At 46.7% G+C, this 12,121-nt stretch overlaps 1 protein-coding gene across 1 annotated transcript in view; it reads left to right on the top strand.

Moving 5' to 3' along the window:
- TSPOAP1 (TSPO associated protein 1) overlaps positions 1–12,121 on the top strand; it is a 171,646-nt gene that overhangs the window by 81,869 nt on the left and 77,656 nt on the right. The window contains exons 12-13 of the mRNA XM_065418224.1: positions 6,061–6,081; positions 11,541–11,757. Of these exons, the coding sequence (XP_065274296.1) occupies positions 6,061–6,081; positions 11,541–11,757 (238 nt within the window). The remainder of the gene's footprint in view (positions 1–6,060; positions 6,082–11,540; positions 11,758–12,121) is intronic.

Below are 12,121 nucleotides of genomic sequence, written 5' to 3'. Positions count from 1 at the left end.
TCTTGGCAACAAGGGCACACTGTTGACTCTTATCCAGCTTCTCGTCCACTGTAACCCCTAGGTCCTTTTCTGCAGAACTGCTCAGCCCCTATTCTGTAGCAGAGCATGGGATTCTTCCGTCCTAAGTGCAGGACTCTGCACTTGTCCTTGTTGAACCTCATCAGATTTCTTTTGGCCCAATCCTCTAATTGGTCTAGGACCCTCTGTATCCTATCCTACCTTCCAGCATATCTACCACTCCTCCCAGTTTAGTGTCATCTGCAAACTTGCTGAGAGTGCAATCCACGCCATCCTACTGATCATTAATGAAGATATTGAACAAAACCGGCCCCAGGACTGACCCTTGGGGCACTCTGCTTGATACCAGCTGCCAACTAGACATGGAGCCATTGATCACTACCCATTGAGCCTGATGATCTAGCCAGCTTTCTATCCACCTTATAGTCCATTCATCCAGCCCATACTTCTTTAACTTGCCAGCAAGAATACTGTGGGAGACTGTATCAAAAGCTTTGCTAAAGTCAAGGAATAACATGTCCACTGCTTTCCCCTCATCCACAGAGCCAGTTATCTCATCATAGAAGGCAATTAGGTTAGTCAGGCATGACTTGCCCTTGGTGAATCCATGCTGACTGTTCCTGATCACTTTCCTCTCCTCTAAGTGCTTCAGAATTGATTCCTTCAGGACCTGCTCCATGATTTTTCCAGGGACTGAGGTGAGGCTGACTGTCTTGTAGTTCCCTGGATCTTCCGCCTTCCCTTTTTTAAAGATGGGCACTACATTAGCCTTTTTCCAGTCTTCCGGGATCTCCCCTGATCATCACAAGTTTTCAAAGATAATAGCCAATGGCTCTGCAATCACATCTGCCAACTCCTTTAGCACCCTCGGATGCAGAGCATCCAGCCCCATGGACTTGTGCTCATCCAGCTTTTCTAAATAGTCCTGAACCACTTCTTTCTCCACAGAGGGCTGGTCACCTCCACTCCATACTGTGCTGCCCAGTGCAGTAGTCTGGGAGCTGACCTTGTTCGTGAAGACAGAGGCAAAAAAAGCATTGAGTACATTAGCTTTTTCCACATCCTCTGTCACTAGGTTGCCTCCCTCATTCAGTAAGGGGCCCACACTTTCCCTGACCTTCTTGTTGCTAACATACCTGAAGAAACCCTTCTTCTTACTCTTAACATCCCTTGCTAGCTGCAACTCCAAGTGTGATTTGGCCTTCCTGATTTCACCCCTGTATGCATGAGCAATATTTTTATACTCCTCCCTGGTCTTTTGTTCAATCTTCCACTTCTTGTAAGTTTCCTTTTTGTGTTTAAGATCAGCAAGGATTTCACTGTTACCCTTCACCACAGTCCTAGTGAAATAGTGTTTCCTAATATCCAACCTAGACCTCCCCCACTGCAACTTGAGACCATTGCTCCTTGTTCTGTCATCTGCCACCACTGAGAACAGCCGAGCTCCATCCTCTTTGGGACCCCACTTCAGGTAGTTGAAGGCTGCTATCAAATCCCCCCTCACTCTTCTCTTCTGCAGATTAAATAAGCCCACTTCCCTCAGCCTGTCCTCATAAGTCATAGAATCATAGAGGTTTGGAAGGGACCTCAGGAGGTCATCTAGTCCAACCCCCTGCTCAAAGCAGGACCAATCCCCAACTAAATCATCCCAGCCAGGGCTTTGTCAAGCCGGGCCTTAAAAACCTCCAAGGAAGGAGATTCCACCACCTCCCTAGGTAACCCATTCCAGTGCTTCACCACCCTCCTAGTGAAAAAGTTTTTCCTAATATCCAACCTAAACCTCCCCCACTGCAACGTGAGACCATTATTCCTTGTTCTGTCATCTGTTACCACTGAGAATAGTCTAGATCCATCCTCTTTGGAACCACCTTTCAGGTAGTTGAAAGCAGCTATCACGTGTGCCCCTTAATCTTATTCCTCTGCCTCCTTCTAACTTAGAAACACCAGTTTTCAGTTGTTAATGGCAAAGTACAATCATGAATTATTCCAAGCTGAACTATTTTGTGGATCACCTACTGACAGAGCCCAGAGAGCCGTTCCAGACAGTTATTGTGGAGGGCCAACTACTTGCCAGAACAGTCCTACAAGCCTCCCTTGACGCCACTGATACTGCTTCCTATTTGATTGCTACAGTGATAGTTATATGAGTCGCTTCCTGGCTCCAACTCTTTGGATTCCCAAAAGAGGTCCAGAATACAGTACAGGGCCTTTCTTTTGATGGGTATAAGTTGTTCGCAGATAGCACAGAAAAGTCGCTGCAAATATTAAGGCACTCTAGAGCTACCTTACGTTCTTTTGGTACAGGTCTGTCTCATCTTACGCGGGGGTTCCGTTAGCGCGTAAAGCGAAAACCCCGTATAGCCAAAACCCCAGTTCAATGGCGGGTGAAATCGCCTGCACTACAGGTATAGTATTAAACCTGTTGCTTTTCTCTTTTTTTTTTTTTTTTTTTGCTGACCGCGTAAAGTTGAAATCGCGCATGTTAAATACACGTAAGATGCGACAGACCTGTATTTACACACTCACCTATAAGAGAAAGTTCAACAAGTCCCAGAGGACCCAGAGATCCCACCCTGCCCAATTCCTTTCCTCCCAGAGGTCGTATGAACGGCACCAGAAGAGGCAGAGATTCCAGAGAAGGAAACAGTCCACCATCCACCTCCAAGCAGCAATTTTGACGGGTTGGTCGAGGGCTTGAAATACCATCGTCATCCTCTTCAGCTGCACCAATTCACCAGCCTTCCTCCCTTCGGTGACCGCCTTCAGCACTTCAGGCGGACTTGGGAGTTGATCACTACGGACAAGTGGGTTTTTGTGATCATCTTCACAGGATACACTATCCACTTTACTACATTTCCATCAAACCTCCCTTCACTGTCCCTCTTCAGGGACCCCTCTCACAAGAGCTTGCTTCTTCAAGAAAGAGACACTCTGTTACGCTTGGGAGCGATAGAACCAGTCCCCATGCAGCACAGAAGGAAGGGGGTTTATTATAGGTACTTCCTGGTACCAACACCTGTGTGAAGGCACAAAAATTCAAAATGGTGACATTTGCAGTGGTAATTCTGTCACTAGAGCAAGGGGATTGGTTCTCTGCACCTTGACCTTCAAGATGCGTATTTCCATATCACTATCCACCCATCCCACAAACGATTCCTATATTTCACTATCGGCCAGAATCACCTTCAATACCGAGTGCTCCCCTTTGGCCTGTCATCTGTCCCGAGGCTCTTCTCGAAAATCATGTCAGTAGTACCAGCGCAGCTCTGCAGGAAAGGTATCTTAGTATTCTCTTACCTGAACAATTGGCTACTGAAAGGCCATTCCCTGGAACGGACATCTTGAGCAACCTCCAAGGCCACAGATCTCTTTTTTCACTTGGGACTGCAGTTGAACATCCAAAATCCACTTTGACCCCTGTGCAAAACTTCGAGTTCATAGGGGCACACCTTTATTCGGTAACAGCTAGAGCCTACCTTCCTCTGCACAGGTTTGTGGCGATTTCCAACATAGCCAACACAGTTCAGCTCAGCCCTCAAACTACAGTCAGGAACTGTCTTCAATTACTATAGCACATAGCAGCCACCACCTTCGTCACAGAACACACAAGACTTTGAATGCGCTGCCTTCAAGGGTGGCTCAAAGCTGTTTATTCACCAAACAGACACAGTTTAAATATGCCTCTTTCCATACCTACCTCTGTAAAACAATCCCTCAACTGGTGGAAAGACCATCACAATGTGTGCACAGGAGTTCTGTTTGCACATCCTTCCCCAACGGTCGTCATAATGATGGACATCTCTTTGTTATGGTGGGGAATGCATCTAGACACTCACATGACCCAGGGCAAGTGGACATCACAAGAGGTGATGCTGCACATCAACCTCCTGGAACTCAGATTGGTCAGATATGCCTGTCTTCATTTCCTACCACTGCCCAGAGCGAACACATAAAGATCATGATGGACAATACATCATGCATGTTTTACGGCAGTCGCCAAGGAGGGGCAAGATCCCCCTCCTTCTGCGCCAAGGCTGTCAAGCTTTGGAATTGGTGCATATGCAACCGGATTGTCATCACAGCAGCCTGTCTCCCAGGGGTCAGAATGTGACCGCAGATGCATTGAGCAGGGACATCTTCGAAGACCACGAGTGGGAAATAGACCCCAGTAAATTACACCATGTGTTCTGTCAATGGGGACACCCCTCCGGAAGACTCCTTTGCCACAGAGTTAAACAAGAAATGTACCTACTTCTGCTTGAGGGACAGACTGACTCTCCAGGCCCTGTGGGATACTTTTCACATTCAGTGGTCATCAACTCTCCTGTGCGCATTCCCACTGACTCCCCTAATAGCCAAAGCTATGCTCAAAATAAAGAGAAATAAAGCCAGAGTCATCCTAAGAGTTCCAGCCTGGCCCAGGCATATGTGGTTTCCTTACCGGACACAGCTGACCATTTTGCTCTCTGATCATTCTCCATGCTGCTCCTCATCTCCTGTCCCAGGAAGGCAGGCAGATTCTTCACCCCAATCTCACAGTGCTATGTCTCTGTGCATGGTTGGTCGATGGCTAACAGGACTAGAGGCAACCTGCTCAGACGACGTAAAAAGAATACTGACACATAGCAGGAAACAAGCTACTCACAGCATGTACTCTGAGAAATGGACGAGGTTTGCCAGTTGTTGTAACCTCAGGCATGCTTCACTGGTGACCTCATTGCTTCCGGATATACTGGACAACCTTCTAACTCTAAAAATCTCGGGACTATCGATGAGCTGCATAAGAGTCCACCTGGCAGCAATCACAGCTTTCCACCCCCCGAGAGGATTATTCTGTCTTTGCCACCCACAGTGAGATTCCTCAAAGGATTGGAAACCAGTCCAACACCCTACTCCAGTATGGGACCTCAATCTGGTCCTTAAATGCCTCACAAGGCCACTGCTCCATTTGTCAATTAAAATGGCATTCCTGATAGGCGTCACGTCGGCACGATGGGTTGGAGAAATGGGGGCCCTGGTGGCATGCCCCCCTTTCACTGTATTTTTTTAAGGACGAGGTCACGCTGAGGCCCCACCCCAAATTCTTACCCAAGGTTTCTTCCGAGTTCCATATCAATCAGCCCTGTCTTCCACCCCAAACCACATCTAGGTAACCAGGAGGCACTGCTGCACACCCTTGACGTCAGGAGAGCCCATGCCTTCTGTCTGGATAGGACGGAGTCCTTCAGAAAGACCCACAGGCTGTTTGTCTTGCTAGCAGATAGAGCAGATGGGTCTGCAGCCTCTAACCAGAAGCTTTCCAAGTGGATATCTGCCTGCATTGACTTTTGTTACGAATCTCACAGTATTCAACCACTCATTCTACAAGGTCCATTGCCTTTTCTATGGCCTTCCTTAAGAATGTGCCCATTATTGAGATCTCTAAAGCTGCTACGGGGGACTCACCTCAGTTGGGGTTATGCTTGGAGGCCAGCCCAAGCAACTACTGGTGTGGCTGCGCTGCAATTTGTAGCGTGCTAGTTCAGGCAGAGCTAGTGTGTGTACGTCTGCCCCACTAGGGAATGATATCTCTCAGCTGCGGTGCAGACATACCCTTGGAGCAGCCTGGTAGCTGCTCTAAGTTGTGTCAGGGCTGGCTCAGCTCCAAGAATAAGGGCATTGTAACTTGCTCGCTGAACCCCTCTGTCTTTCCAGCACTGAGTGGAGCTCTGATGCAGGAGAGCAGCTAGTTCAGGGAATTGTCAGCTACCGGTGGGGTTGGGAGAAAAGGGTTTGAGATTCATAATTAAAAGGCCCTTGATGGAGGCCCTTGGAGAGTGTGAGTGTTTCTGAGGTAGCAGCAATCTGATTCATGCTTTCAATCTGTGGAATTTCTTTTAGCAGCTGGGGGGAGGGGTGTCTCAGAGGAACTCAACACTAATTGGGAGAAGAATGTTCCCTAAACTGAGGATTTTGTTATGCTTTGCAGTGTCTTGATTTTTGGTTAATGAAAATGCTGATATGTGGTTTTAAATCTCTGTTTGCTCTTTTCCTTGCTGACAGAATACCTTGGATTGCATGCAGGTACTGAGATAATTGAGCAGGGCATTTTCCTCCTGCTGCTGCTTAACTCTGACTATTGTGTGGGGTGTATGTTAGACATGGATTCCTGTCATGTTAGTATGGTGTCATCTTTAAAAAGTAGAGCTAAAATAATTAAAAGGGTGCTACTGCTGCTGCTTTGATAGAGCAGAGCACTTACCTGTTTAAACCTTTTCTTTCTCAGAAAAAAATCCTACACAATGGGTTGGTTGTTTTTTCAGTTTTTGTGAGGTTTTCCAGGTTTTCTATTTTTTCAGCTTCTCTGGCTTGGTTTACATGCAGAGTTAGGTTGACATACGGCAGCTTATGTCAACCTAACTATGTCAGTGTCTACACTACAGCCTTGCTCCCGCCGATGTAAGTGCCCTCCTACACCAACATAAGTCCACCTCCACAAGAGGCGTAGGGCTTATGTGGGTGTAGTTAGGGTGATCACTGTGTTTCTTAAATCGGCTGTTGGCTGTCTTGTCAATTTCATGACTCCACTTGAGCTGTGAAATTGACAAGAAAGCCGCCTCTCTGCTCCTCAGATGGGCTGCTGCCTGGTCTCCACTCCAAGCTGGGCTGCCACCCGATTCTCCCTGCTGGGAGCCATGCTGCCTCCCGGGGTCTTGGCTCCCTGCTCCCCGCTGAGAGCCCGGCTGCCCCCTCTCGGCTCCCTGCTCCTCCAGTCTGACTCCAGGCACGGCTCTCCCTGCCTGAGTGCTGTAACTATATAGACCTAAGATTTAAGTATAGATCACACCCTAGAGGAGAAGGGGAATTGGTGGGATAACTTATGTTTACAGATAAGGGGTTAGCTAATGGGTGGAATCAGCAGTCTTTGTGCATGGAAGAGCAGGGAAAAGGCAGAGGTATGAATAGTAAGCAGTCTTTGGTTTGTTAGAATCTAAAAACTTCTGTAAGGTGGGCAGGGCATCAGATCACCTGGCTCAGTGCAAAGCTGACTAGCTCTCATTTGTTACTCTTAACAGTGTTGAATAGCCTAGGGGTGGTCTCTCATGCTTACTGTATTAAGTGTGAAAGCTGTTGATCCAGTGATGTGAGGCAAGTAACAGAATGGACTCAAGTGCTGCAAACGGTTAATTCCTCGAAAGTAAAATGCAGACATTGTCAGGAGTTCATAGAATCATAGGGCAGGAAGGGACCTCGAGAGGTCATCTAGTCCAGTCCTCTGCACTCAAGGCAGGACTAAATATTATCTAGACCATCCCTGAAAGGTGTTTGTCCAACCTGCTCTTAAAAATCCCCAACGATGGAGATTCCACAACCTCCCTAAGCAATTTATTCCAGTGCTTAATCACTCTGACAGGAAGTTTTTCCTAATGTCCAACCTAAACTGCCCTTGCTGCAATTTAAGCCCGTTGCTTCTTGTCCTATCTCCAGAGGTTAAGAAGAACAATTTTTCTCCCTCTTCCTTGTAACAACCTTTTATGTACACCTCTACCCCGATATAACGCTGTCCTCGGGAGCCAAAAAAATCTTACCGCGTTATAGGTGAAACCGCGTTATATCGAACCTGCTTTGATCCGCCGGAGTGCGCAGCCCCGCCCCCCCGGAGCGCTGCTTTACCGCGTTATATCCGAATTTGTGTTATATCGGGTCGCGTTATATAGGGGTAGAGGTGTACTTGAAAACTGTTATCATGTCCCCTCTCAGTCTTCTCTTCTCCAGACTAAACAAACCCAATTTTTTCAATCTTCCCTCATAGGTCATGTTTTCTAGACCTTTAATCATTTTTGTTGCTCTTCTCTGGACTTTCTCCAATTTGTCCACATCTTTCCTGAAATGTGGCGCCCAGAACTGGACCCAATACTCCAGTTGAGGCCTAATCAGCGTGGAGTAGAGCGGAAGAATTACTTCTCATGTGTTGCTTACAAAACTCCTGCTAATACATCCCAGAATGATATTTGCTTTTTTTGCAATAGCGTTCACTATTGACTCATATTTAGCTTGTGATCCATTATGACCTCCAGATTCCTTTCTGCAGTACTCCTTCCTAGGCAGTCATTTCCCATTTTGTATGTGTGCAACTGATTGTTCCTTCCTAAGTGGAGTACTTTGCATTTGTCCTTATTGAATTTCATCCTATTTACTTCTCTGTAGTAAGACCATTAGTAAGAAATAGTAGACCATTTCTCCAGTTTGTCCAGATCATTTTGAATTTTAATCCTATCCTCCAAAGCACTTGCAACCCCTCCCAGCTTGGTATCATCCACAAACTTTATAAGTGTACCCTCTATGCCATTATATAAATCATTGATGAAGATATTGAACAGAACCGGACCCAGAACCGATCCCTACAGGACCCCACTCGTTATACCCTTCCAGCATGTGTGTGAACCACTGATAATTACTCTCGGGGAACGATTTTCCAACCAGTTATGCACCCACCTTATAGTAGCTCCATCTAGGTTGCATTTCCCTAGTTTGTTTATGAGACGGTCATGTGAGACAGTATCAAAAGCCTTACTAAAGTTAAGATATACCACATCTACCACTTCCCCCCTATCCACAAGGCTTGTTACCCTGTCAAAGAAAGCTATCAGGTTGGTTTGACATGATTTGTTCTTGACAAATCCATGCTGACTGTTACTTATCACCTTATTATCTTCTAGGTATTTGCAAACTGATTTCTTAATTATTTGCTCCATTATCTTTCCGGGTACAGAAGTTAAGCTGACTGGTCTGTAATTCCCTGGGTTATCCTTATTTCCCTTTTTATAGATGGGCACTAGATTTGCCCTTTTCCAGTCTTCTGGAATGTCTTCTGTCTTCCATGATTTTTCAAAGATAATTGCTAATGGGCTCAGATATCTCCTCAGTCAGCTCCTTGGGATGCATTTAAATAAATAAATAAATTAATTAATGGAGATATCCCATCTCCTAGAACTGGAAGGGACCTTGAAAGGTCATCGAGTCCAGCCCCCTGCTTTCACTAGTAGGACCAAGTACTGATTTTGCCCCAGATCCCTAAGTGGCCCCCTCAAGGATTGAACTCACAACCCTGGGTTTAGCAGGCCAATGCTCAAACCACTGAGCTATCCCTCCCCCCGTCAGGGCCTGCTGATTTGAAGACATCTAATTTGTCTAAGCAATTTTTGACTTTTTTTCCCTGTTTTAGACTCGATCGTTCCTCATTTTCACTGGCATTCACTAGATTAGACATCCAATGAGTTTTAGATCATTGAAGATCTCCTGGTTAAGCCAGGGTGGTCTCTTATCATACTGCCTATCTTTCCTACACTGTGGGATAGTTTGCTCTTGTGCCCTTAATAATGTGTCTCTGAAAAACTGCCAACTGTCTTCAATTGTTTTTCCTCTTATACTTGCTTCCCATGGGAGCCTACCTATCAACTTTCTGAGTTTGCTAAAGTCTGCCTTCTTGAAATCCATTGTTTTTATTTTGCTGTTTTCCCTCCTACCATTCCTTAGAATCATGAATTCTATCATTTCATGATCACTTTCACCCAAGCTACCTTCCACTTCCAAATTCTCAACCAGTTCCTCCCTATTTGTCAAAATCAAATCTAGAACAGCCTCCCCCCAGTAGTTTTCTCCACCTTCTGAAATAAAAAATTGTCTTCAGTACATTCCAAGAACTTGTTCGATAATCTGTGCCCTGTTGTGTTATTTTCCCAACAGATGTCTGGGTAGTTGAAGTCCCCCATCACCACCAAGTCCTGTGCTTTGGATGATTTTGTTAGTTGTTAAGAAACTGAATGGAAAGGTCTTGTGCTCATCTGAAAAAGGACAAGAGATTCAAATGTATCATTTTTAGAGTTGGTCAAAAATCAGAATTTCTTTTCTACAGAAAATTCCAGTAGTTTTCATTCCAAAGTGTGACGAAAGTTTGACATATCAAAAATGTTCATGGAATGGAAAGCTTTGAAAAATGTTGATTCAAAATTTTTCATTTTGATGTTTCTGATTTAAACTAAATGTTCAGAGGGGAGACTGTAGTGCATCACGCGTAAGGCTACGTTTTAGTCACAGACAGGTCACGGGCAGTGAACAAAAACTCATGGCCCGTGGCCTGTCCATGACTTTTACTAAAAATACCTGTGACTAAAACTTGGGGGGAGGGGCTGTCCGGGGGCCCCGCGGGTGCTGGTGGAGGGCAGCCTGGGTGCTGGGGGGAGGGCGGTGCACGGCCCAGGATCCCTATTGGTGCTGGAGCGGGGGCAAGGACAGCCCGGGACTCCCGGTGGTCACGGAAAGTCACGGAATCTGTGACTTCCATGACCTCCATGACAAACTCGCAGCCTTCAGCCTTAATCATGCGAGACGTAGTCCCACAGAGGGGCCCAGCCCATAGAGAAGAATAGATGTAAGGCACCCAAACGACAACTCCTCCCATGAGGCACCACTGCCTCTCAGGCAGACCCAGATTAGTGTTGAACTGACCTGAAAAATTAAAAATTTGGGGGAAATTGGAGATTTTCTTGTGGAAACTACATTTTCCCTTGGAAAAGTATTTAGACGGGACATTCCTGACAGGCTCTAGTACGTTTTGTTTGTTTGTTAGGAGTGGGGTTAAAAGGGGTGTTAAAGGACAGGTGGGGGTTGGTTCCTGGAAGCTGTGTGGGCTTGGGGCATTGAGGGAGTCGGGTGGAGGAGCTGCAGTAGGTTATGTTGGAGATGGATTATGTGTATTTTTAAACCCGTTGGGGCAGACGCACAGGAAGGGGAGGCACTCTGGGGCCAGAAGCCAGGGGAGTGCAGGTGACCCTCAAGTGATCCTCGTAGCCCCCACATCTCCCTCTGGAGAATCACCTCCTCTGCTTTCCTACTTCTGCTGCAATCCACAGTCCCCCATGGAAAACAATTCCGGGTTGTGTGACATCAGTGGGGCGTGTGCAGGTTCTTGGATAGTCCAGGGGCCTTGATGCGCTGTTGCTCCCTGGAGTCTCTCACTCGTGGATGAACTTGGCCCAGGAGGGGAATGTTAGGGCTCCTGCCCCCAGTGGTTTGGTGGGGAAGCTGCTGGAGGCCTCATGTCCCAGGGAGGCTCCCTAGATTAGCTAGGTCTGGTGGAGTCCCTTTTGGAGATATGACTTTGATGTGAAAAGCCTTCCCATCTCCCCGATCTCAAAGGGCCTTGTTTGACTCGCCTCTAGCCCCTCCTACATTTTCTCCTGCATGGGAGTGAGCAGGGGAAATTGCAGGCCCAAAGCAGCTTTCCAGTGATGGCTCATCTTGGGTTTAGAGTGGAACCAATCCTAAACTTGTCTGTTGGGACTGGGATTTTCAAAGGGCCTATGGCCTGGGGGCTGCCATCCTCTACTGATCGTCTCTGGGATCTGGGCACCTCCATCCTTTCATCCTCTGAATATCCCAGCTCCATTACATGGAAGGACACAGCAAAGACCGCTGCTATTAGAGCCTTGTCCCAGTTCAGGCCTGTGTTTGTACCTCACTTTGCTTTGCTTCCCTGCCAGGCCCAGGTGAGAGATCTGGAGGATCAGTGCCGCAGCCACATCGAACAGTTCAGCCTCCTGTCTCAGGAACTCAAACGATTCCAGCTACAGACAGGAAAGACTGGCCCTCTGACCTCAACATTGGTGACTTCTGAGCTCCCGCTCATGCCCTGCTGTTCCATCCCTCAGTCCCAGTGCCGCCAGTGGGAGAAGGGTAACTGCTGCCAGAAGTGGATGAGTTAATACATTGTCTGTTGGCTTCCTTGAGTGCAAATAGAACCAATTAGGATCAATAATGGGAATAATTCTCTCCTCTCTTTAGTTCCTTTTAAAACCCCACTAGCATATGTCTGAGACTGACTTAGAGCTACACATACTTAACACTTCAGTTGTTAAAGGGAAATATTCCACGGACACTTTATATTTACAAAAGGGGTCTTTAATTCCTAGCCCCAAACTACTAAACATTTGCTTGGAATAATTTCCCAGATAATTAGGTCTATGCCCAGCAGTAAATGGTGTTAGTTGGGGAGGAGGAGGGTACAACAGCTAACAATGGGGGAGGGAGGGATAGCTCAGTGGTTTGAGTATTGACCTGCTAA

Source organism: Emys orbicularis, chromosome 17 (genome assembly GCF_028017835.1).
Source record: "Emys orbicularis isolate rEmyOrb1 chromosome 17, rEmyOrb1.hap1, whole genome shotgun sequence".
NCBI lineage: Eukaryota > Metazoa > Chordata > Testudines > Emydidae > Emys > Emys orbicularis.
Note: the sequence above shows the minus strand (reverse complement) of the source record. Positions and strands in the feature narration are given on the sequence as shown.